This window comes from Barbatula barbatula, assembly GCF_947034865.1.
Source record: "Barbatula barbatula genome assembly, chromosome: 9".
Classification (NCBI taxonomy): domain Eukaryota; kingdom Metazoa; phylum Chordata; class Actinopteri; order Cypriniformes; family Nemacheilidae; genus Barbatula; species Barbatula barbatula.
In genome coordinates this window covers 12,200,753-12,228,746 of record NC_136772.1, presented here as the reverse complement: position 1 = coordinate 12,228,746, position 27,994 = coordinate 12,200,753, and the positions used below count along the sequence as shown (strand labels likewise).

Genomic DNA, 27,994 nt, shown 5'->3' with positions numbered 1-27,994 from the left:
TAAAGCAAGCCAAACATTAACAATTTTATTACATTTTAAACCAATAGCATCCTTGATCTAACAATTTCAAACGTAGACCTAATTTAAGAACACTAGATCATCCATAGGAGCTGTAACAGTACTATCAGATAAAAATGCACATTCTTTTGTAATATAGTCACCATATCAAGAAATATATTTGTAATCTTACGTATGCATTTTATTTGAACGGATTATTTCAATAATATCAAAACTTTCAGAGCCACAAAACGTGTTTATCTCTTTTTCATTACTGTAAATCTACAATAATCTTCAATGTGGCATTTTTACAACATTTCTTATTCAGTTTCCTCTATCTGGGCACTACGAAACTGCCGAACAGACCTTTTTATGTTTGTATCTGGCTTTAGATCACTGGAACTAAGAGGCTTCCCCGTGAATGGATCGACCTGGTTCCTGCAACAACGGGATATTCTGATATTATCTCTCTGCTATATACAGCTCAAGATACACATAATATTATAAACACTATAAATAATATAAACAGCTGATATGTTAATTAAAATAGAAAAGCTGCTAAAAACAGCCTTTTCACCATAAAACCTTTATATTGACACTATTCATAATCATCTGCAAGCCAACTCTCTTACAGGTAAATACTGTTCATAAATACTTACGTCTTTAGCCATTCCTCAATGGCTTTTCGCTCATACACAGTCCCATATTTGCTTTTCACTGGATCAACAAACATCTGTTTTGACAATGTACATAACAGTTGAGGAGGTACCGGCTCACTGCTTTCTCCTACGTATTTCTGAAACATACACACACACACAAAGTAGACGAATCTAATGATGTGACTTTGAATTGGAAATTATTTTAAAGGTAATTCTACAAATTAAATGTATTCACTATTAGGACTTATACATAAACAAATTTGTGTTACATTTTATTACCAAATTCACATTTTGGTATATTTTATTATTCACATAGTGTCTGATTTCAAAACATTGATTTTAAAAGTGAATAAATTACCATTTCAATGGATTCAACAGACTGACATGCGCTTTTCTCTGTCTCATCTTTGGCCGCTTGATCAAAGCCTTGTTTGTTGGTCTGGAATTCTTCTGCCAGAACACTAGATAAAATATAGACCGTGAACAAAAAAATCAAATATTATAAGTTATATAATATTATAAGTTACTATAGTAACCATTTTCCATTTTACACAAGATTTTATGTTTCTGCACTATGGTAAAAGGGTGCAGTTAAAATACAGTAAATAGTTAACAAATATATAAACCCACATTATCTCCACACCAAAAAACGTGTTGTTAATAAATGTTTTAAACAAGCTTAAATAAAAAATTAACCTGTCCAATGGATCTTCAGCCTCTGGGAGTATCAGAAGTCCATACACAGCATCCAGGATCTCTCTCATAGTAACATCAGATGAGTAGTTTCGATCGAAAATGTGGTGGCAAATCCTTCCAACATTGTTGATGTTGCAATGGTAGATCTACATTTCAGTGAAGGATTTATATGCTGCACAATTAGATACTGTAATCAATAGTACAATCCATTCATATTTTTATCGATACATATTTTATACACTTATTTAGCATTCTTTCTTTCATGAATGTTTTTTATAACTATTCTTTTACTTCATTTGTTTCTATAACAGTCCTTTAACTGTTTAAAGGTTGCCCTTTGAGAGACTGCTGGCAAAGCTATCTATGATCAACTGTCATCTTACCAGAATATTAGTATTTGTCAAAAATAAAACCAAATGTTAACATAAAACAGAATCGAGTGTTTTGATAGCCTAATGAATTCACATCTACAGACTCTATGAGAGTCTTCGTGAGTAGTTTACCTTATGTCAAACGTTTCATTTTACATGCATCATCATACTAAACGCACGTGAATTTTCAAATCTAATACTTCATTTACTCTTGAATGTTTGATTAAATATTTATAAATCCATCCATCCATTTTCTACCGCTTATCCGGGGCCGGGTCGCGGGTGCAGAAGTCTAAGCAGAGATGCCCAGACATCCCTCACCCTACACACTTCCTCCAGCTCTTCCGGGGGGACACAGAGGCGTTCCCAGGCCAGCCGGGAGACATAGTCCCACCAGCGTGTCCTAGGTCTTCCCCGGGGTCTCCTCCCGGTCGAACGGGCCCGGAACACCTTCCGGGGAAGGCGTCCAGTAGGCATCCGTAACAGATGCCCAAGCCACCTCAGCTGACCCCTCTCGATGTGGAGGAGCAGCGGCTCTACTCCGAGCTCCTCCCGGGTGACCGAGCTTCTCACCCTATCTCTAAGGGATCGCCCAGCCACCCTGCGGAGGAAGCTCATTTCCGTCGCCTGTATCCGGGATCTTATCCTTTCGGTCATGACCCAAAGCTCATGACCATAGGTGAGAGTAGGAACGTAGATTGACCGGTAAATTGAGAGCTTCGCCTTGCGGCTCAGCTCTTTCTTCACCACGACGGACCGGTACATCGACCGCATTACTGCAGAAGCTGCACCGATCCGTCTGTCAATCTCCCGTTCCATCCTTCCCTCACTCGTGAACAAGACCCCGAGATACTTAAACTCCTCCACTTGAGGAAGGAACTCTCCACCAACCTGAAGTGGGCAAGCCACCCTTTTCCGACTGAGGACCGTGGCCTCGGATTTGGAGGTACTGATTTTCATTCCAGCCGCTTCACACTCTGATGTAAACCGTCCCAGTGCATGCTGAAGGTCCTGGTTTGAAGGGGCCAACACGACAACATCATCCGCAAATAGCAGAGACGAGATTGTGTGGTCCCCAAACCTGACACCCTCCGGCCCCTGGCTGCGCCTAGAAATTCTGTCCATAAAAATTACGAACAGAACCGGTGACAAAGGGCAGCCCTGCCGGAGTCCGACATGCACTGGGAACAAGTCCGACTTACTGCCGGCAATGCGAACCAAGCTCCTGCTTCGGCCGTACAGGGACCTGACAGCCCTTAGTAAAGGACCACAGACCCCATACTCCCGAAGCACCCTACACAGGATGCCACGAGGGACACAGTCGAATGCCTTCTCCAAATCCACAAAACACATGTGGATTGGTTGAGCAAACTCCCATGAACCCTCCAGCACCCTGTAGAGGGTGTAGAGCTGGTCCAGCGTTCCAAACCACACTGTTCCTCCTGAATCCGAGGTTCTACTATCGGCCGTATTCTCCTCTCCAGTACCCTGGCATAGACTTTCCTGGGAAGGCTGAGAAGTGTGATCCCCTGTAGTTGGAACACACCCTTCGGTCCCCCTTCTTAAAAAGAGGGACCACCACTCCAGTCTGCCATCCCAGAGGCACTGTCCCCGACCACCACGCGATGCTGCAGAGGCGTGTCAGCCAAGACAGCCCCACAACATCCAGAGACTTGAGGTACTCAGGGCGAATCTCATCCACCCCCGGTGCCTTGCCACTGATGAGTTTCTTGACTACCTCAGTGACTTCGGCTTGGGTGATGGACGAGTCCACCTCTGAGCCCTCAACCTCTGCTTCCTCAATGGAGGACGTGACGGTGGGATTGAGGAGATCCTCGAAGTACTCCTTCCACCGTCCGACGACATCCCCAGTTGAGGTCAACAGCCTCCCACCTCCACTGTAAACAGCGTTGGTAGGGCACTGTTTCCCTCTCCTGAGGCGCCGGACGGTTTGCCAGAATCTCTTCGAGGCCAGTCGATAGTCCTTCTCCATGGCCTCACCAAACTCCTCCCAGGCCCGAGTTTTTGCCTCCACAACCACCCGGGCAGCAGTCCGCTTGGCCTGCCGGTACCTGTCAGCTGCCTCAGGAGTCCCACAAGCCAACCAGGCCCGATAAGACTCCTTCTTCAGCTTGACGGTTTCCCTTACTTCCGGTGTCCACCACCGGGTTCGGGGATTCCCGCCTCGACAGGCACCGGAGACCTTACGGCCACAGCTCCGAGTGGCCGCTTCGACAATGGAGGCGGAGAACATGGTCCACTCGGACTCAATGTCTCCAGCCTCCCTCGGGATCTGGTTGAAGCTCTGCTCGAGGTGGGAGTTAAAGATCTCTCTGACAGGAGACTCGGCCAGGCGTTCCCAGCAGACCCTTACAGTACGTTTGGGTCTGCCGAGTCTGTCCAGCTTCCTCTCCTGCCATCGGATCCAACTCACCACCAGGTGGTGATCAGTTGACAGCTCCGCCCCTCTCTTAACCCGAGTGTCCAAAACATATGGTCGCAGGTCAGGTGAAACAACCACAAAGTCGATCATCGACCTGCGGCCTAGGGTGTCCTGATGGACACCCTTATGCTTGAACATGGTGTTCGTTATAGACAAACTGTGACTAGCACAGAAGTCCAATACCTGAACACCGCTCGGGTTCAGATCAGGGGGGCCATTCCTCCCAATCACGCACCTCCAGGTGTCACTGTCGTTGCCGACATGGGCGTGTAAGTCCCCCAGTAGGACGACGGAGTCCCCAGTCGGAGTACTATCCAGCACCCCTCCCAGAGACTCCAAGAAGGTCGGGTACTCTGCACTGCCGTTCGGCCCGTAGGCACAAACAACAGTGAGAGACCTAACCCCGACCCGTAGGCGCAGGGAAACTACCCTCTCGTTCACCGGGGTAAAATCCAACACATGGCGGGAGAGCTGGGGGGCTGTAAGCAGACCCACACCAGCCCGCCGCCTCTCCCCATGGGCAACTCCAGAGTGATGAAGTGTCCATCCTCTCTCGAGGAGTGTGGTTCCAGAGCCCAAGCCATGCGTAGAGGTGATCCCGACTATCTCTAGTCGGAACCTCTCAACCTCACGCACCATCTCAGGCTCCTTCCCCGCCAGCGAGGTGACGTTCCACGTCCCTAGAGCTAGCTTCCGTGTCCAGGGATCGGGCTGTCGAGGCACTCTCCTCCGACTGCCGCCCGATATATTTATAAATCTCCCTTTAATTAAAGCGATTGGATAATTAATACAAAAACAGGAATTTGTTCATAAAAATACAGTGACTCCAAGTGATAAGGATACGGGAGTGAAGAATCGCACAAGAGGTGTTTTCACTGGATAATCAGGACCAAACTCACAGTACAGCTCGAAAACCCCTTTCTCATAGGGGGTCTCTGGTGGTCCTTTCATGATAATCCTCCAGAATGCTGAAATAAATGTTAGATATTGAAGACAACAAATTTCTATTGCATTGCGATCATTTAAAGGGACAGTTCATCCAAAAATGAAAATTCTGTCATCATTTACTCATGCTCATGTAATTTCATACCTACTTCGTATAAATTACTTCGTTCCGAAGAACACAAAGAAAGATATTTAGAATGCGAGTCCTTTTTAGTTCCGGGACATCATTGACTACCATCGTAGGAAGAATTAAATGGTAGTCAAAGATGCCGAGAACTATTTGTTTTCCTAAATTCTTCAATATATCTCATTTTGTGTTAAACAGAACAGAACAAAGCAAAGTTTTTTCCTACTATGGTAGTGGATGATGTCCCAGAACTGAAAATCGCTGACATTCTTCCCAATATATTTCTTTGTGTTCATTGGAAAAAATACATTTATACAGGTTTGAAACAACCTGAGGGTGAGTAAATGGCAGATTTTTTTATTTTAGTTTGTTCTTCTGACAGCTGAAATTTCATGATTGACTCTTTAACAGTCCTTTAGTGAATGGCCGATCTGAAAACTGGTTGCCGGGTTTGTAAAGATAATTTGCAACAAGCATCCATCCACCCAGAGACATAAAAACATAAAATACAAGTACATTTTAGACAGCCTGAAAGTGAATATTGGCACAATTTGTTCATGAAAACTAGTCTGCATTATTTAACTTACTGAAGTCTGTTTCAGAGGGATACACGGTACAGTACGGATGGGGATCACAATGAAGACTCTTCAGTTCTTCTAAAATCCGTCTTTGTTTCTCCATGAAGAGTCCTGTTCTGCTTTCCTTTATCTTCTTTTTAAGTACACTAATATAGAAATATATTATTAATATAAAGTCTACAAAGGCCAATACATTACAGTACACAATCGAGGCACTTAATGATGTTATAACTAGGGATGTTAATGATTAATCGAGAATCGATTTATTGGCCATATCAGTTTACTGGAAATAACTTAAGGATGGTCGAGTTCAAGGTCATGCACGTGTGTGGCTCATGCACAAAACACCTAAAGCAGAATCATGGAAAACCACAATGGCTATCCACAGCCGGCTGCTTGTACATTATACCGCTTATTACACGGATGCTTGCCACATGAGAAAAACCTGGACAAAAAATGTGAATTAGAAATATTTTATTAGATAATTTTTTACCTAATGCAGACCATGCGGGAGGAAAAGCGGTTTACTTTCGGTTTTTAAGTAAGAAACGACATTCAAACGTCTATTGTACTATTGAATTTGCTCATAAGCAATTGCCAGAGTGCACATCTGGGGCGCCATGTTGTACATTGGTCCATATGTTAGTTATTAAATACAGAATTTTATATATGATTATATTACCAATCACACAGATTAATTTTTTTTACAATGCTACTAGGCTTTTATTTAAACTTAGAAACCTTTTTATTCAGGTGAGGAAGCTGGCGTTTTGCATAGCATTTGCGTGCCCTCATGCCTATATTCCACTGCAGAGGCATTTTGCAGTATTAATGTCAAAGAGTAATCGATTAATTGATCGTTAATTTAAATGAAGATCGATTATGGGAATTTGTCCAAATTGACATCCCTAGTTGTATAACAGAAAGGAAGAAAGGGCTGATGGAATTCTGGACAAGCTCCATGTCAGTCATTTGATTTGCAACGGAAAGTTGCAACAGTGGCCATGTTTACCAAAGCACACATGAAGGACCTAAAAGATGACTTCACAGAAAACTATTTCTTTCTGTAAAATAAACATTCTTAAAACTAAATTTTAAGTTTATTGCATTGACATTTTTAAGTGAATGGATTTTGTATGCTAGCAAGTTAAATGAACTCAACTGATGGGTTCAAAATGGGACTTGTACAATTTTGTGTTAGAAAGAAAACATTTTTTATTCTGGTGATAAAACATGTTGACAGTTGATATAAGTGATCATTTTTTTATCAGTTATATTTCTTCTCATCAGATGTCCAAAATCACATCTTTACTGTGTGTGACTTTTTTCTCATGTTAAAGTATGCATAATAATACTGTACCTCTCGGTCCTGTTCACTTTATGGGTGATTTGTGGAGGTAGCTTCTTCTTCGGTTCTAGATCATAGCCATGTTTGGCGAAAATGATTGTCAAGTCCTTCTGTTGAAAATAAACACAAAGCCAATCGAACCGAGACTCATTTTGAATAATTGCTGTGCGTGAAATTACATTTTATATGTTTTCATTTTCATAATTATAGTATCATGGTACTGTATATATTTGAAAACATAAAATGTGACCTTGGACCACAAAACCAGTCACACGGGCACAGCATTTTCTCATTACAGACTAACACACTCGCAGTGTTCAGCGTTAACGTAAACTCATTCTGAAATGAAAACCGCTGCTCTCTGTGTGTTTTTCTGTCATCTACGATCGTGTTCATATGTCAATGTGTGCGCTTATTCAGTTCATTCGACCAAAAGATTTACATTTAATCCCGATGTGGTGTCCCCATAGACCTTTGCTTCAGTCTGAGGCAGGGGAGTTGCAGTTGGAGCCATGAGACCGTAAATACAACACAAGTAGATGGGCGTTTTGTTTGTAAATGTTTCGTTATATTACTAGTGTTGCTACCCTATTGCACTACTGCATAGCATCACACATACGTCGATCAAACTTCGGCCGTTATTCAGGGATGGAAAATGACAAGCAGCGGCAGCCTCAAATTCGCCATTAACAACCGAATACACAGAAATAAAACAATACAAATATCAATAACAGTCCTGAAGCTAGTCGATACTCTGGTTTTGACCCAATAATGCACAGGCCCAAAAGAGTTCTGGTTCTCCATACACATCCCTACCAGTGATTGTATAAAATTACAGACTTTCTTGGAAAATACATCAACATCTGTTAAGTTTAGTAACATGTATTTATTCATACCGTGGTTTTTATGGAAGAGACTGGTACATCTGTTCTCTCTGCCCTCATCTCCATGGACAAAACGGTTTCCATCTCCAAAAGCTTAAGTGCAGCTTTTGCAGTCTCAGGCTTAAAACAGTAACCACCTAAAGTCAAGACAGGCGACAATGCTCCTATGACTACTTTAATATAATCACAGGTAGAAATATAAATTCAGAACTGGACAGTAAGTGTCAACATCATTAGTGAGGATAAAGAGTTACCACATTACCTGTTACATAGCTGATGCCATGCAAAACAGTGTTATCTGCCTTGCCAAGAAGAACAGCATCAACCACGATCTTCTTGTCCATCAATTGATTGGTAACAGAAACTGGGTTACTATGAGATCTGTGGATAAGACAATAATATTTATAGTTATAATTGTATCACTTGAAATGAGACCTGTTTAGGTATACATTAAATACAAGGAAAGCACACCTACCTGTAATCATTGCCATCTGTCAAACACAGGATGCGACATCTGCAAGCTGGAAACCTTTGCTTGACTTTTTCAAGTTCTGAGATGCCATGGAGTAATGCATCATACAACACTGTGCACCCTGAAGCTTCAATACCATGCACTTTCTCCTACACAGAAAATACATTAAATATGCAGCAAATATCTGGTACTTTAGTAAGTTATTTAAATAAAAAAAAATCTTTAATTGTAATTATTTGTATTGTGATATAAGATAGTTAGAAAACCTTGAAGGTTTCCAGATTTTCGGTGAAATCAAGGATAGTTTTCACATTCGTGTTAAATTTCACAAGGCATATGACATGTGGTAAATCATATGCCATGCTTCTGTTAGAAAAACTGTCAAAGATTTGCTTGACAGCGTCGATGCGCTTCATCTGACTGGCAGTGTCGTAACATTCTTCTGTCATTGAAGAACTAGAATCAAAGAGGACCTGTAAAAAATGTTCATTAACAAAAATGAAACCATACCTTTGTCAACTTTTGAGCATACTTTCACCTGGACAAATAATAATGCATTAGTAGTTCACATTAAATAATTCAAATGTTCCAGAATCCAAAATGCTGAATATTAATTTCAAATGTATATATTTTAAGTAAAATCGTTTAATTGGATGTCCCAAACATAGACTACTCATAAATCACAGTCAAAAATAGATTATTTAAAGTGTGAGTAAATGCCTATTTATCAGACTTATCAAGTTGTCCTATCAAATGAAATAAAATTATAGTATTTTTTCGCAATACAGTTTAAATAACAATTGCAACATTTGCTGCAGCTAGGCAATTTTATTTGATTTTAGATAGTCTAGTCACTAGAACATATACTGTAACTAGGAACAAATTAGAACAACAAATACAAATTCTTACAAAACTTACCACAATCGCCTCTTTGGGGGTTTTAGTGAGTTTGAAGGTGTTGTCCCTTCTGACATCATTAAGGCTGAATGGAATGAATAAGGCATAGAACGTGAGAGAGTAAATAATAAAGAAAAAAATGACATACTGTAAATAGTTATAAAAACGTTCCAGAATGATTACAAATTGATCAAGTCAAAAGGAATTGGAGGTTACTTTGAGTAAATAGCTTCTTTTTTATTGAATTACTTATATATATATATATATGCACACAAACATTCACACACTTACATGCGAGCCAGATTATCCACATTTTCAGTTACCATTTTTCCAGATAGACAGTCGTAAACAGAAATCTTTTTTGGATCTCCCTTATCTCTGCAAAAATAAAGTCCGAGATTATCTGTAAATGTAAATAACATTGGATGAGAATGTAATTCCAGTACCTGTTCATCAAATTTGCACTGTAAAAACAATGAAAACTCAGGGTTTCAAACAGATTCGCCTTCAACATTTAAAATACTCTACTGTACCCTCTCGGAGAAACACCAGTCGGGTTCCCATAGTTCCCATTGCAAGCAGTTGCAGGGGTGGGGTCACAATCAAATGGTCAAACTGTTTGGCATCCTCATACATTTCCATGAACGGTTTCTTTTGTTCAACCTGAAAGCTATAATAATGTTTGTTTTAGAAAATACTGAATGTTAGTCTGAATGTTTTTCAAAATTCAATTTGGCCTACTTGAAACTTTTTGGAGCACTGTGACAGCAGATCCACAATGGGAACTTTCCGACTGACATTGGCTGACTTAGCAAAATCTTCTCAACATCTGTTGCTCTTTGGATGGACGACAACTGTAGGTTGCTCTCGCTACAGTTTGGAATTCGCTTCTCCTCTACAAAAGATCATTCTTGTTTAGCATTACGGATGCAGTGATGTCTCAATAAAGGTATAAACAAACATCTGACTTACCGCTGATTTGTTCCAGTACGTATGACCTCTCCAAAACCTCAGGAAACCCTGGAATTCTCACAGGCTCACGCATTCGACAGCCTGTAGGATATGCCCACAGAGAAACTGTAGCAAAGTTCTCCATATCAGCATTCTCGTTCTGTTTAGAAAAATGGAATAGCATTGAATTAGTTTGCCATGACCAAATTTGGACTTTCTACATTTTATTATTATAATAACCTATTGGTACGAGCAGGCGGGACGAGAGGGAACGGCGAGGCCGATGACCCGAGTGATAATGAGCATCAGCTGCACGTGCACCGGTCTTGTATCTCTCAGATGATAGACCGGTGAACGCGCAGCGGGCCGCGGCCCGTTCCCTCACGGCTCTAGGTCCCGCCTTGCTCATCACAGATATATTCCCTGCAAAATCGATCTATCAATAAAGGATAGTTTAATAAAATATGTTGCACATTATTGTCGTAATATTTAGTTGTTCTTTTCAGAATCATCTGTAATACTACTTTAAGGTCCTTTGTTGAATGCTTTAAAAATCTAATGTGATCTTATGTGATCTAATTGTGAATTTAAAGGTTGTGTCAAGAAACATATGCGCACAAAAATGTACCTGTCCTTGATGGATCAAGTAAGCCCAGCAGATGTTTGCATATTCAAAAACATCAGAATCCTCAATTGTCTTTGGTCCCGATGTATCATTTAGATCTGGTAACAACTCTCTGAAGAGAAAGTACAGACCCTCAACAACAGCGATCTGAAATGAAGTTACGATTAATGATGACTGGCTTAAATACTAGTGATTCACAATTAATAAGCATAATTTTAAAATGTATATAATAAATACCTTTTGGTTTCTAGTTATATGTGCATTCAAACAAATCAATTGGAACAAACTCTGAGCCAAAGCATTGCATCCACTCAATTTCCGAATGCATGCAATCACTTTCTTGAATTTTTCTCCATAGTGATTTTCTTTCTAAAACCCAGGAAAACAATAAAAACATTACAACTGCTAATAATAAATATGGAAAAAAAATATATATATTGGGAATAATATATATGACATTGGATTAAACATACAATGGCATACAGCGTTGACAGAAAAACACTCAGGCCTTTCTGTGTTTGCATCACTGAGGGTTTGACATCATTATGGAAGAGGAGACTAAAATCTGGTTTTACATCATCAAATGATGATAATGAGAACTGTAGAACCGAATCTTCAGTGATTTCAAAGGAACTCAGTTTTGTGAAAAGATTTGACGAATTTCTGTGTAAAGAAAGAAGTTTTTTAAAAGCATTATATTTCTTTATTAGTTATAGTGCTGTATAAATAGTAAAAATGAAATTCATAAGTGACCTGCAGTGAAGAACTGACACTGGTATCCCACTTTCCAGAGAAAGCCGCCACTTCAACTCTTTCAACGTATCATGTTCCAAGTCAACTCTGATTTCAAAGTCTCCCTATTTAACAAGTATAGGGGAAAGAGAAAACATTGACAAGACACTTTCCTCTAATATTTATAAATATAGATGTAAAAAGATTAATCATATATTTATTTTAATCAACTGAAACAAAGGGTCTTTAATTAAAAAAAACACTCTTTACAGCATAAACCCAAAAAGACATAGACATGCTCAAATTTGTTGGTACCCTTACAGCTCATTGAAATAATGCTTCATTCCTCCTGAAGAGTGATGAATTGTATCATGTATACTTGCATGCATTTGATCAGTTTCTGATCGCACCATCTGTCGCTTTTTGAGCAAAAGTGGGCTCCATGGAAGACCCAGGAGGATTCCACCTTTGAAAGAAAAACAAAACTAGACTGGAATTTGCTCAAATCCATATTGACATGCCACAATCCTTTTGGAGAATGTCCTTTGGACAGATGAGTCAAAACTCAGCTTCCTGTAGCTCAGTGGTGAGAGCATTGCATTAACAACGCAAGGTTGTGGGTTGAATCCCAGGGGACTGCACATACCTAATCTATGTATAAATATATAGGATAATGTAATGCAAGTCACTTTGGATAAAAGCGTCTGCCAAAAATGTAAAAAGAAATAACTGGAACTTTTTGGCAAGTCACATCAGCTCTGTGTTCACACATGAAAATAAATCAATCTTTCGAAGAAGTGAACACCATACCTAAAGTGAAACATGGAGGAGGCTCGGTTATGTTTTTGGGCTGCTTTGCTGCATCTGGCACAGGGTGCCTTGAAACTGTGCAGGGCACAATGAAATCTCAAGACTATCAAGGCATTCTGGAGCAAAATGTACTGCCCGGTGTCAGAAAGCATCTGTCTCAGCCGCAGGTCATGGGTCATCCAACAGAATAATGACCAAAAACACAGCTAGAAATCACCCAAGAATGGATAAGAACAAGTCATTGGACTATTCTGAAGTGGCCTTCTATGAGTACTGATCTGAATCCTATCAAACATCTATGGAAAGAGCTGGAACTTGCAGTCTGGAGAAGGCCCCCATCAAACCTGAAACAGATGGAGCAGTTTGCTCAGGAAGAGTTGGTCCAAACTACCTGTTAACAGGTGCAGAAGTCTCACTGAGAGCTACAGAAAACACTAGCCTGCAGTGATTGCCTCTAAATGTTAGGGGTCCCATCATTTGTTTTATTATTTACAGTATTATGTTGAATAAAAAAAGCGAAGTCTGATTTCTATTAAATATGGAATAAACAATGGTGGAGGCCAATTATTTTTGTCAGTTTCAAGTTTTTCAGAGGAAATTGTGCATTCTTCGTTTTTTGTGGAGGGGTACAAACAAATTTGAGCACGTCTGTATATGCACCATCTGATTACATTGGTTATACATCAGTACCTTTAGCATTATGTGACAGCGGATGACATCCGGTCCTTCATTTTTGATTTCGGTCATTTCTCTCTTCTGTAACTCTATTAAGTTTTCTTTTGGTGTAAATATGCCATACAGTTCACTTCCACTCTCAATATGTCTGTCTATCAAAGACCCTTCAATAACAAAGATATAAAGCGTGCAGTGAAATTAAAGTAACAAAACCAGGTAGAATAGATCATGGAATGGTATGCTCTACAACATTTCATTAAATAAAGGGAAAACAAAAATAAACTCAAAAACCTTTTCAGTATTGGCAGGTGCTAATTCAACGTATATAAAGTCACACACCAAAGCTCCACAAAAAATTGAAAACTAATATTTATAACAAAATGAATATAAAAAACTTTCACATGGCACATGACGTTTTGAGCACACAGGCCTGTTAAATTAATTCAAGCCTTTTAATGAATACATTTTTATATTTTAAGAGCTTTGGTGTGCCGCCTTCATATAAAGTACAATTCTTTATTCATTTTTTAAATTAAAGGTGGGGTTTTTCAAGCCTTCTGACTTCTTTACGATGTAAAGCCTGCTGGCTTCTCATGCTTGACATTGGTCAACATGTCAAAAACAAGTTAGATGTATGACAGTATTTCTGTGCTCGATACACTCCCACGGTGTTAGTATAGGTATTTTAAATGAAATTCTGTGTCTTATTGGACAATTGTGTTTGATCATCACAAACTTGAGTGTACTTACATGTGTTGAAAAAGGGATCATCAGTCAAAGGCATACCGTCAGCAGTGTAAAGGCATACAGACGTGTGCCTGTCAACGTTATTTTCGTGGCAAATTCGAAGCATCACGTCATCCACGGTGTTATTTGAGGGATCTAGACCTGTAAATGCAGTTAAAAGTAAATTATGATATAGTTTAAAGCAGGTGAGGACCTTCCATTATACTGTGTTGCGTAGCCAATTAAATGTTTATCACGACAAACAAATAATAAATTATAATAATATGTTATATATAAAGAATAATCATAAATAATTAGAATGATTATCTCTAGGGTGATATTCCCATTCATTTGGTCAGTTTTAAACGCAACAAAGCAGGTTGGTATGACTTTAAGAAAAAGACAAATGTAATGTCATCAATATATCTATTCCAGGCTATGTTATTTGGCTCTTTATTTGTATAGTTGATGGAATCTCTATTTTTGCAACATTTAAAAGTAGGACAAGGCAAAAAGTAGGGCAAATGTATTTTTATAGATTATCAATTATTCAAATAATGGAAATTATCAAATCCATTGAATATTATATATTACTAGAAGAGTATATAGAAGCTGACCCTATAGTGAGGAATTTTCATTTTGTATTGTTGGTGAAGTGTGAGGTTAATAAGGCTTTACCTGTGATCTCTTGCCTGTCAGCACATTTTGGAAATCGGTAGAATATATTAAATGTATTAAGCGATTTCATCACAGGCATTTGTTGCATTTCTGGAGTATGTGTACTGCCAATTCTCTGCAAGTAAGCGATCATGTTTTGATACCGAGCCATCTCTGCCTGTGATAAACCTTAGATGAAAAAACAGTCGAGATTAGCAGGTGCTCATTTTCATGGAAACATGTGAGAGAGGTACACCCTTGGGAACTGCAGTTTATGGTTATCCTCGATGAATCAAGTGGTGTTCACACCATCTTGACTTGAAGTATAATGCATCACTAACATAACTTTTATAAAACTCATACCTAGGTCTTTTAAGGTCTTGTCATTGACACTGTCAATAAAATCCTGTTCGTTTTGAATCCCAAAGTCAAGGAATCTTTTGTAGAATCCTTCCAATCTGAATTTCTCCAGTATTTTGTATATTTTCTCCATCTGAAATACACAATTGAGATTTTTTAGAAGCTTGTTGTCGTGAAAGGTTTCCAAACGACGAGGCTGAATCCAGCTTCTTATTCGCAGTTTCTTATTGACGCTATCCGTTCCACCTTAAAAACGCGAAGCATCCGCTTTTCCAGTTTCTTATTCACGCGTAGCTTAGGGATCATCTCGCGTTTCTCTTCTTTTACGTTTTTAAAATAAAAACGTGCGTGCGTGCGTGCGTGCGTGCGCGCGTGCGCGTGTGCGTGAGTGTGTGAGTGCACCGATGATGGGATGCTGCTTGCTGTCTAAGTCATGACATGCTGAATGCCCCTTGAGATGAACCTGAACTTCACGTGGAACCTCCATCACCCACTCCCCTTACCATTCTCTATATTACTTTGATAGAACAGTTTTTTAGGCAGCCTATCTCCACAAAGAATATTAATCATATCCAAAAGTACCTACAAGTTTGAAAGTGCAATATTCTAGTGAAGAGCATGCAATACGGTTTATGCATAATTAAGTAAATGATGTGTATATTTGTAAAAAGCATAGTATACACCGTTTTTTAATACTTTGCATATCTATAATTAACTGTCCCTCTTACCTCTTATGTAAATTAATTATTTTCATCATTGATGTATTTTATTTTTATTTTATATATTTATTTTTTCCATTTCCTGTGTTTGTCTATACTGTATTTTTTCATTCTGAGCTCCTGAAACCACAACACGTTGCATGTCTGTGTGTGCACAATTGGAAAATAAAGCTTATTCTAATTTTTTTCTGATCCACTGCTCTTATACAATTTATTATACTCTTGTTGGTCTAAGCCATTGCGTATATTACTGCTATGCAGTTACATGTATATAGATTTATGTAAACTTGTTTGAAAATGTGTTTTTGTACAAGCATGTCTTTGATGGTGCGTTAAAAGTTCCACAGCTAGGTAATACCTTGTCTTGATGTCTACCGTCAAAACAGTTTTACTCTAGCATTATGGGGTTATTGGGACATTATGAGGTGCTACATCTCGAGAACCTTTAAGGATGCGTTAAAAGTTCCACATAAGGGCTATACCCAGTATCCTTGACTACCACCTAGCCAAAAAGCAGACAATTTTACTGTAGCATTTTGGAGTTATTGACCCCTGAAGTTGGCATATTTCACAGTACTCTTCAATGGGCCGTTGCACCTATGGGACATTTTGAGGTGCTACATCTCGAGAACCTTTAAGGATGCGTTAAAAGTTCTACATATAGGTTATACCCAGTATCATTGACTACCCCCTGGCCAAAAAGCAGACAATTTTACTGTAGCATTTTGGAGTTATTGACCCCTGAAGTTGGCATATTTCACAGTACTCTTCAATGCACCTATGGGACATTTTGAGGTGCTACATCTCAAGAACCTTTAAGGATGCGTTAAAAGTTCCACATAAGGGTTATACCCAGTATCCTTGACTACCCCCTGGCCAAAAAGCAGACAATTTTACTGTAGCATTTTGGAGTTATTGACCCCTGAAGTTGGCATATTTCACAGTACTCTTCAATCGGCAAATGCACCTATGGGACATTTTGAGGTTCTACATCTCAAGAACCTTTAAGGATGCGTTAAAAGTTCCACATAAGGGTTATACCCAGTATCCTTGACTACCACCTGGCCAAAAAACAGAAAATTTTACTGTAGCATTTTGGAGTTATTGACCCCTGAAGTTGGCATATTTCACAGTACTCTTCAATCGGCAAATGCACCTATGGGACATTTTGAGGTACTACATCTCAAGAACCTTTAAGGATGCGTTAAAAGTTCTACATATAGGTTATACCCAGTATCCTTGACTACCCCCTGGCCAAAAAGCAGACAATTTTACTGTAGCATTTTGGAGTTATTGACCCCTGAAGTTGGCATATTTCACAGTACTCTTCAATGGGCCGTTGCACCTATGGGACATTTTGAGGTGCTACATCTCGAGAACCTTTAAGGATGCGTTAAAAGTTCCACATAAGGGTTATACCCAGTATCCTTGACTACCACCTGGCCAAAAAACAGACAATTTTACTGTAGCATTTTGGAGTTATTGACCCCTGAAGTTGGCATATTTCACAGTACTCTTCAATGCACCTATGGGACATTTTGAGGTGCTACATCTCAAGAACCTTTAAGGATGCGTTAAAAGTTCCACATAAGGGTTATACCCAGTATCATTGACTACCCCCTGGCCAAAAAGCAGACAATTTTACTGTAGCATTTTGGAGTTATTGACCCCTGAAGTTGGCATATTTCACAGTATTCTTCAATGCACCTATGGGACATTTTGAGGTGCTACATCTCAAGAACCTTTAAGGATGCGTTAAAAGTTCCACATAAGGGTTATACCCAGTATCCTTGACTACCCCCTGGCCAAAAAGCAGACAATTTTACTGTAGCATTTTGGAGTTATTGACCCCTGAAGTTGGCATATTTCACAGTACTCTTCATTCGGCAAATGCACCTATGGGACATTTTGAGGTTCTACATCTCAAGAACCTTTAAGGATGCGTTAAAAGTTCCACATAAGGGTTATACCCAGTATCCTTGACTACCACCTGGCCAAAAAACAGACAATTTTACTGTAGCATTTTGGAGTTATTGACCCCTGAAGTTGGCATATTTCACAGTACTCTTCAATCGGCAAATGCACCTATGGGACATTTTGAGGTACTACATCTCAAGAACCTTTAAGGATGCGTTAAAAGTTCTACATATAGGTTATACCCAGTATCCTTGACTACCCCCTGGCCAAAAAGCAGACAATTTTACTGTAGCATTTTGGAGTTATTGACCCCTGAAGTTGGCATATTTCACAGTACTCTTCAATGGGCCGTTGCACCTATGGGACATTTTGAGGTGCTACATCTCGAGAACCTTTAAGGATGCGTTAAAAGTTCCACATAAGGGTTATACCCAGTATCCTTGACTACCACCTGGCCAAAAAACAGACAATTTTACTGTAGCATTTTGGAGTTATTGACCCCTGAAGTTGGCATATTTCACAGTACTCTTCAATGCACCTATGGGACATTTTGAGGTGCTACATCTCAAGAACCTTTAAGGATGCGTTAAAAGTTCCACGTAAGGGTTATACCCTGTATCATTGACTACCCCCTGGCCAAAAAGCAGACAATTTTACTGTAGCATTTTGGAGTTATTGACCCCTGAAGTTGGCATATTTCACAGTACTCTTCAATCGGCAAATGCACCTATGGGACATTTTGAGGTACTACATCTCAAGAACCTTTAAGGATGCGTTAAAAGTTCCACATAAGGGTTATACCCAGTATCCTTGACTACCACCTGGCCAAAAAGCAGACAATTTTACTGTTGCATTTTGGAGTTATTGACCCCTGAAGTTGGCATATTTCACAGTACTCTTCAATCGGCAAATGCACCTATGGGACATTTTGAGGTGCTACATCTCGAGAACCTTTAAGGATGCGTTAAAAGTTCTACATATAGGTTATACCCAGTATCCTTGACTACCCCCTGGCCAAAAAGCAGACAATTTTACTGTAGCATTTTGGAGTTATTGACCCCTGAAGTTGGCATATTTCACAGTACTCTTCAATCGGCAAATGCACCTATGGGACATTTTGAGGTACTACATCTCGAGAACCTTTAAGGATGCGTTAAAAGTGCTACATATAGGTTATACCCAGTATCCTTGACTACCACCTAGCCAAAAAGCAGACAATTTTACTGTAGCATTTTGGAGTTATTGACCCCTGAAGTTGGCATATTTCAGTACTCTTCAATCGGCAAATGCACCTATGGGACATTTTGAGGTACTGAAGTTGGCATATTTCACAGTACTCTTCAACAGGCCAATGTCAATGGTTAATACAAAGGCAGGGATGATTCTGTCGCTGTCCAAGGTGCTGCAAATTATATCACAAAAAGGTTTAAAAAACTCATCATTATCCAAAATAATTCTGTTTATATTATGAGTCATTAATGATGTTATCATTATTTTTAATTTTATACTATCCTACTGCACATAAAAACATACTTTTTACATTCCAATATAATTATTGGACTATGGCTAATATTTATATTATATTTATATTAATATATTTATTTTATTATAAATTGCAGTACCTATATTTTGAAGGATTGGGTTAAGCCGCAAATACGAACTTCGAGTCTTATTCAGAGTTTTATAGTTCATGCAAGTGTGATGAATAGGTCACCTATGATTGATGGACACTCCCCTTAATTTGAAGGACTGGACATGGTTCATTCAATTAGTGGTTACAGCTGATACGGGAGGAGAGGTGTGCTGATCTCTACTTCTCTTATACTTCGTGCTGTTGTTACACAGGCAAGTGGTAAGCACGGACATTATGCTCAGAAAAAGGCTTAAATCTTCGTCACAAAGGACTTGAACATTCGTAAGGAAGATTCAAAGACCATTTCCCTTTCTCGCAGCATGCAGCCAACGAGGTATAGTGTTTTATTTGTTGGTATTTTGTGTCAGTAAAATGCCATTACATCTGTTGCACAGGCTTTGCTTTTGCTTTTGCTTTTGCTTTTGCTTTTGCTTTTGCTTTTGCTTTGTGTCAAGCTAATGTTAGATTTCGATATCTTATTTTGTTTTCACGGTAGAAATGGAGAATTTGAGTCCTCAATTAAACCAGTAGCAAGAGAACCACTTGTGTTAATAGAAGTTGTAGATTGTTTTCATTGTTAGTTTGTCTGTTAATGCATTGTTAACAAATTGAACCTCATTGTAAAGTGTTTCCATTTATTTGATTGCATATGCTTGCCATTATAAATAATCAAAATAAGAATTATTAAGAAAGTGCTTCATAAATAATACAGGACATAAATTACATTGATAAATAAAGTTTATTTGTAATATGCCTTTTTTAAATTTTCTTTGTTGCATGCCTTGACATTATCTGTCCCCATGTGTTTAATCATCTGAAGTCTTTGTGGGACGCTGGCGTGATCACTATTCACCTCATGATGAGCATCCCGAGGTAAAAGTTTGAGAAATGGAAAATACTTAAGTGTTGATGCTGTCTTAGTATTTTTTGCTGTTCATAACTTTCAACTAAACGGTAATATTACAATTTAATCCGCTAAACTGCAAGGTTACAAGATCCATTATGTAAATGTTTGGCTACAGAGAGGACTTCAGTGTAGATCAAAACTGGTACAGTGTCTGACCTAAATCGAGAAAGTGACTTATTAATTTTAAAAAGGAGTTAGCTGAACTTTTAGAAATTTGCTGTGTACTGGGTCACTTAAACATTATTTAGTGAGCCTATGAAACCAATGAAACATTGTTGTATAGGTTTAGTTTTCTTTTTCAGTGCTGCAGCTGTTCTTAAGGTGCAATATATTTTATGCTGATTTGTTTTATTTTTACTTTTCTTAAGCTGTATCAGTTTATATGAATCACCACGCATTACTAAGGTTTGAAAATTTATTCTGCATCCTTTCAACAGTAAGTAAGAACTTTTTCAACAATTTCTGTACTGTTCTTCAGACATTTTTCAGTGGATATTACATATTAAACATTAAAGGTAAACTTTTCGAAGATACATTACCCTTGTATTATGTAATCATGAGGAGAGCTAATTAAGCTGTTTTGCTCATAATGATCATTCCTGCATTGTAGGCACTCTTCAGTCTTCCAGTTCTTTCTGGGTATTTTCATCTTCACAAAATGAAAAGACATGAACATAATTAGTTATTCTTTTACGATCATGTAAATGTAAAAAATATATATATTTTGTCTGTTTTCGATGGAAATGAACTGGCAAATTTTCCCTTTTATGTCTTCCTTTCACTTTTACTAGTGCGTCTTCGAAATGTGAAGCCTGTAGAATGATCTGTTTGGCCAGACACTTCCACCTTAACCAGGACACAGTCTGCATCTTTGGCAGGTTCCTCAACTGTGCACAACCGGGAAATTTTCAACTGGCCTTTCCTTGCCAGAATGGACACAATTTCTTTCTTGACTGATACTGAATAGCTTTATTATACGAAAATGCCAGAACACAGTTGCTAATTTGACAGAGTTTTTCTGAAAGCATGTCTGTCCAGCCAGCTTTAAGGATTCTATATCCTTGTCTTTTGCATGGTTTTATTCCATTCCACTCATCTTTTGACAGCTGTAATTGTAATTCAGGGGGGCACTGCTGAGCCTGTTAATCTCCTTCTGTACAAGATGTATGCTTTTGTTCATCCTCCTCCCCCCCCCTTCCTTTTCAATGTCACCAGACTATGGTGAATCAAGATTCCTAAAGTTAAGTTTTGTCCCCCTGTAATGGTAAACTTGTCTTTTTTGTGGAGCAGTCAGGACACAGTCATGGTGAAATCACTTTTATGTCTTCAATGCTCTTGTATCCTACACACTTTGGGTGAAACCAATCTTTACACCTGTCACACTGAGCATATGGTTTGTCCAAGGTGTTTGGTAGCTTGCAGACACAATATAGAGTTTTAGAAGAAACGGATTCCACTGAACTGGAATGCTCAGCCTTATTATGTAAAAAAACTAATAAATTACTTCATATTGCACAATACATTGACTACTCTCAAGCATATTTAAGGAATATCAGTGTTCTACTCGGTTATGTCCGTACTTAAATTTTAAATTGCAACGAAGTTTAAATGTGAGGTAATGCATCGAGATAGATGTGTTGACAAACCTAACTAAAAACAGAAAGGGGGAGAGATTAATTTACTTTTATTGAAGAGATCTTGTGAAGTCTCTTTCTGTTCTTGAAATTGTTAGGAATAGCTAGAGAACAACATAGCTGTCCCCAGACACCTGTGTCTTGATAAGAAGTATTGAAGAAGTACTGAAAGACTGTCCATTAGACCGGAGTTCTGCTAATTCTGTGAAAATGTTTTCCTCACTCACAGACACATACCGTATCTGTTAACAATGAACATAGTTACAATGCAGGTTAAGACTGCATTAAAAACTGTGTGCCCCCAAACAAAAACACCCACAGTCATCTATTAAACAATCTTAACACATTCCTTTCCAAACACATTGAACCTGCAACAACAAAACTAAATGAATGTTTGCACGCAAGAATATTATAAAATGTTGATAGATCATTGTAAACAAGTACTGCCAATAAAACAATAGTAGGCCTACTAACGTTAAGCCACACACCATGTATAAAGAGAGCCTATATTTTCAATACATAAACAAATGTATGCAGAAATTAATTCGCTTACCTGTAAACATCCTTAGACATCTTGCGATGGGGTCCTAGCTGTCAAACATTTTAGTCCAGGTAGGCATACGTTTAAGTTTTTTTGTAGTCAGTTTAATTGTACTATTTTACCAACGCAATTACAGTCACACTATAGTTGGGATTGCACATACCTATGTATATGCATAGGATAAAGCAAGTTAAGACACTTTGGAAAAAAGCGTCTGCCAACTACATACATTTTAATGTAATCACGCATTTATTCATATAAAGGTCTTTAAACTATTAAGGCGAGATTGAAAAATGGTTGCATTGATACGTCCAGTATGTTGACAGTTTCTGGCTGTGGGTAGCAGTTCCGTCTGGTAGGCTGCGTCAGAATCTTTCAGACAGCGGACCAGTATTAACTTCTCTTTCGTCCTTGAATGAACAAAACAGGCAAGATTATGCCAGAAAGCACATTTTGTATTCTGAAGTATTAAATGAATACAAAGAGTTATGAAAATAGTAAGCACATTAGACCTGCTTAGGGCTGCAGTTCTTAAAGGGGCCGCGTTGTTAAACCTACTGTTAAGTCACTTATGTTAATATAAAAAAAGGGAATCAATGTGATTTAGATGCTTAAAGAGTATTCTACCACCTTTTTAAATATTTAGAAATAAAGACTGTAGTGTTTAAGAACTTAATTGTGACCCTGGACAACATTACCAGTCTAATGGGTAAATGTCTTGTTTTACAAATTGCGCCTTGAATTAATGTATGGTTGTTAGGATAGGACAATATCTGGCTGAGAAACTTTATTTGTGAATAATGATATTACCAGAATAAATGTAATTGATATTGTATTTTTAAGGCATTCTAATTCTTAATAGCCATTTCAGCACCTTGGGCATTGACAAATATCACCTTATCCCCTGCACATTGAACGCTAAAACTAAGTCTGCTTTCTGGCATGTTGGTAGACAAATAGACATGGTATAACACAGCTCTGGAACATTTAACATTTATCCTCAAAGACAGTTGAGATATGGCACCCCAAAATGTGCTAAAAGTGCAACCGCCATTGTACCGTTTTGTGAGATATGCCAAACGTGAGATTCACGGGTCCATAACCTAAAAATGCTACAGTAAACATGTCTTTTTTTTGGCTAGGTGGTAGTCAAGGATACTGGGTATAACCTATATGTAGAACTTTTAACGCATCCTTAAAGGTTCTTGAGATGTAGTACCTCAAAATGTCCCATAGGTGCATTTGCCGATTGAAGAGTACTGTGAAATATGCCAACTTCAGGGGTCAATAACTCCAAAATGCTACAGTAAAATTGTCTGTTTTTTGGCCAGGTGGTAGTCAAGGATACTGGGTATAACCCTTATGTGGAACTTTTAACGCATCCTTAAAGGTTCTTGAGATGTAGCACCTCAAAATGTCCCATAGGTGCATTGAAGAATACTGTGAAATATGCCAACTTCAGGGGTCAATAACTCCAAAATGCTACAGTAAAATTGTCTGCTTTTTGGCCAGGGGGTAGTCAAGGATACTGGGTATAACCTATATGTAGCACTTTTAACGCATCCTTAAAGGTTCTCGAGATGTAGTACCTCAAAATGTCCCATAGGTGCATTTGCCGATTGAAGAGTACTGTGAAATATGCCAACTTCAGGGGTCAATAACTCCAAAATGCTACAGTAAAATTGTCTGCTTTTTGGCCAGGGGGTAATCAAGGATACTGGGTATAACCTATATGTAGAACTTTTAACGCACCCTTAAAGGTTCTCGAGATGTAGCACCTCAAAATGTCCCATAGGTGCTTTGAAGAGTACTGTGAAATATGCCAACTTCAGGGGTCAATAACTCCAAAATGCTACAGTAAAATTGTCTGCTTTTTGGCCAGGTGGTAGTCAATGATACTGGGTATAACCTATATGTAGAACTTTTAACGCATCCTTAAAGGTTCTCGAGATGTAGCACCTCAAAATGTCCCATAGGTGCAACGGCCCATTGAAGAGTACTGTGAAATATGCCAACTTCAGGGGTCAATAACTCCAAAATGCTACAGTAAAATTGTCTGCTTTTTGGCTAGGTGGTAGTCAAGGATACTGGGTATAGCCCTTATGTGGAACTTTTAACGCATCCTTAAAGGTTCTCAAGATGTAGCACCTCATAATGTCCCAATAACCCCATAATGCTAGAGTAAAACTGTTTTGACGGTAGACATCAAGACAAGGTATTACCTAGCTGTGGAACTTTTAAAGCACCATCAAAGACATGCTTGTACAAAAACACATTTTCAAACAAGTTTACATAAATCTATATACATGTAACTGCATAGCAGTAATATACGCAATGGCTTAGACCAACAAGAGTATAATAAATTGTATAAGAGCAGTGGATCAGAAAAAAATTAGAATAAGCTTTATTTTCCAATTGTGCACACACAGACATGCAACGTGTTGTGGTTTCAGGAGCTCAGAATGAAAAAATACAGTATAGACAAACACAGGAAATGGAAAAAATAAATATATAAAATAAAAATAAAATACATCAATGATGAAAATAATTAATTTACATAAGAGGTAAGAGGGACAGTTAATTATAGATATGCAAAGTATTAAAAAACGGTGTATACTATGCTTTTTACAAATATACACATCATTTACTTAATTATGCATAAACCGTATTGCGTGCTCTTCACTAGAATATTGCACTTTCAAACTTGTAGGTACTTTTGGATATGATTAATATTCTTTGTGGAGATAGGCTGCCTAAAAAACTGTTCTATCAAAGTAATATAGAGAATGGTAAGGGGAGTGGGTGATGGAGGTTCCACGTGAAGTTCAGGTTCATCTCAAGGGGCATTCAGCATGTCATGACTTAGACAGCAAGCAGCATCCCATCATCTGTGCACTCACACACTCACGCACGCGCGCACGCACGCACGCACGCACGCACACACACACGTTTTTATTTTAAAAACGTAAAAGAAGAGAAACGCGAGATGATCCCTAAGCTACGCGTGAATAAGAAACTGGAAAAGCGGATGCTTCGCGTTTTTAAGGTGGAACGGATAGCGTCAATAAGAAACTGCGAATAAGAAGCTGGATTCAGCCTCGTTTCCAAACGGTTATACCATTAAACACGAGGCTGAATCCAGCTTCTTATTCGCAGTTTCTTATTGACACTTTCCGTTCCACCTTAAAAACGCGAAGCATCTGCTTTTCCAGTTTCTTATTCATGCATTAGGGACCATCTCGTGTTTCACTTCTTTTATGTTTTTAAAATAAAAACTTTTTGTGTGTGTGTGGGCGTGTGTGTGTGTCTGTTGGTGTGTCTGTGTGTGTCTGTGCCTGCATGCGTTTGTCTGTGTGTGTCTGTGGGCGTGTCTGTATGTGCGTGTGTGCGTGTGTGCGTGCGTGTGCGTGTGTGAGAGAGAGTGCACAGAGGATGGGCTGCTGCTTGCTGTCTTAAGTCATGACATGCTGAATGCCCCTTGAGATGAACGTGAACCTCCGTCACCCACTCCCCCTACCATTCTCTATATTACTTTGATATTACTTTGGGGTCAGCTGTGGCCTAATGGTTAGAGCGTTGGGCGTCAAAGACATACTTGTACAAAAACGAATTTTCTGTACATACAACAAGTGACAAAGTTTACATAAATCTATATACATGCAACTACATAGCAGTAATATAATGTGTGTAACGCACTGGCTAAGACCAACAAGAGTATAATAAATTGTATAAGAGCAATGGATCAGAATTTTTTGAAAAAGCTTTATTTTCCAATTGTGCACACATAGATAAGCAACGTGTTGTGCTTTCAGGAGCAAAGAAAGAAAAAAAACAGTATAGACAAACACACGCATGCACGCACGCACGCACATACAGACACGCCCACAGACACACAGACACACACACACACGGCCACAGACACACACAGACAAACGCACGCAGGCACGCCAACAGACACACACGCCCACACACACACAAAAAGTTTTTATTTTAAAAACATAAAAGAAGAGAAACGCGAGATGGTCCCTAATGCATGAATAAGAAACTGGAAAAGCGGATGCTTCGCGTTTTAAGGTGGAACGGAAAGCGTCAATAAGAAACTGCGAAAGAAGCTGGATTCAGCCTCGTACATTAAACCCTCTTTATATGCTCCTTTACCTTAAATTATACTAAAACGTTTGTGCATTTACATTACTTTTAGAAACGTCGACGTGATCCTGATAAACATTATATTTGGGTACATTAAATAGGTATGTTAACAAAATTTCCAAACACCCCTAAACTCAAAATGGCTCACATTTCTAGACAGAGCTGGAATTTCCCTTTACAACGACACCTGAATTGTGAAAATCAGTTGATGATTGCGAAAGTTATGATATTTATAATAACGGGAAATATATTAAAATAGTAAACATTAACTACAATAGAAGTCATGTGATCGAAAATGCTAATGATTAAATACAGGGGATGTTTTTTTAGAACGACGCCTTTAGTACAAATGTCACTACCCAATTTCCGCGATTTAGTAAAATACTTTCTCCTCTTTGGATTTCGATGAAATTTCGTCAGTACCAAGATAGAAGCTTTGTATTTATTTCCACATATCTTTCATCAGTGATCAAAGCTTAGATGAAGCCCGCCGATCGGTTGAAAGCTTTAGGGGTTTGCACTCGATGTAGTTACCATCGTATTCAGGAAAAACACTCCCACCAGGCGGCCAGAAGTAGATATTAAAAGACGCGCACATTTCAGTACTACGCAGTTTGGAACACATTGTTGAGACAGAATGTTCGACGCGAGTGGTTGCAATGTCGTCATACCTACATTAAACCAAAAACAATATGGTTCGGCTTATATAACAAGATAAGGCGAAATGTAATAACTATTTTACCACTTTAGGGCAGTACTTTAGAAATAAAGCATGCCAGACAGTAATTGTAAAATAAATAGTTTTTGGTATACTTCACTCACTGACTTAATAATAAATTGTTAGCAGAGCGCTCAAATAACACACAAGATACGTCGTACTTTTCCCCAAAACCAGTCCTTCCAACTGGCGTCCTGTCATGACTAAATAATGCAACTTTTATTTCATTTCGCTAAACTTAGGCCAGCTTTACTTTACAATAGTCCTGAAACATTTTCATGCTCGATTTTCTGATCTAAAACATATAATTCTGTTGAGTGCTTGTAACTTAACCTAAATATGTCTGCTCACGGGCTCTTACTGCAGATGGCCATAATAATGAAGCAGAAGGAAGCAAACTATTGAACCACAGCAAAAAAAGCCAACATGTCCTAACGAGCGAGATTAAACTTTGAAATAAGAATAAGAAAACGAAGACTGAGCGGAAATATATTATTTAGCTTTTTTATAACACTTTGAAATAATGTTGTACATTTGATAACATTAGTAACTGGATTAGCATGTACCAACAATGAGCAATAAAGTTGTTCAGCTTTTATTAATCTAACGTTAGCATTTGGTATAGGACCTCCATAAGCTAAACAAAGTTTTTATTTCTAGATAAAGTGATTTAAAATGTAATAGTTTACCTTTGTCAGGAGATATCACGCAATGTTAAACAATTCAATTGCAGGAGCGAGCGAGCACTTCTAACTTCTAATTTCGGTTTCTAACAAGGGGTGGAGCTAATTCAGAGAGAGGAAAACATGTGCTCGATTTCAAA

At 38.6% G+C, this 27,994-nt stretch overlaps 1 protein-coding gene across 4 annotated transcripts; it reads right to left on the bottom strand.

The window, feature by feature from the left end:
* Nucleotide 1: 1 nt before the first annotated feature.
* On the bottom strand, nt 2-27,957 carry LOC306898493 (uncharacterized protein). Of its 4 annotated transcripts, XM_079464004.1 has the most exons (27): nt 27,861-27,952; nt 14,957-15,086; nt 14,615-14,782; nt 13,961-14,098; nt 13,226-13,374; nt 12,536-12,879; nt 12,047-12,191; nt 11,747-11,850; nt 11,467-11,656; nt 11,231-11,362; nt 10,997-11,140; nt 10,390-10,528; nt 10,159-10,312; nt 9,951-10,087; nt 9,709-9,820; nt 9,439-9,502; nt 8,787-8,993; nt 8,524-8,669; nt 8,311-8,429; nt 8,061-8,185; nt 7,177-7,274; nt 5,826-5,962; nt 5,010-5,134; nt 1,353-1,498; nt 1,015-1,117; nt 657-793; nt 2-435 (listed from the first exon to the last, which is right to left on the bottom strand). In XM_079464004.1, exons 9-27 carry the CDS (start codon nt 11,515-11,517, stop codon nt 318-320), a joined length of 2,394 nt encoding a protein of 797 aa, XP_079320130.1. In that variant the 5' UTR covers nt 11,518-11,656; nt 11,747-11,850; nt 12,047-12,191; nt 12,536-12,879; nt 13,226-13,374; nt 13,961-14,098; nt 14,615-14,782; nt 14,957-15,086; nt 27,861-27,952; the 3' UTR covers nt 2-317. The 4 variants fall into 4 exon arrangements, with proteins under 4 accessions (XP_079320130.1, XP_079320127.1, XP_079320128.1 ...); XM_079464001.1 differs by lacking the exons at nt 12,047-12,191; nt 12,536-12,879 and having other exon boundaries at nt 27,861-27,957; XM_079464002.1 differs by lacking the exons at nt 12,536-12,879; nt 13,226-13,374 and having other exon boundaries at nt 12,109-12,191.
* Nucleotides 27,958-27,994: the final 37 nt, after the last annotated feature.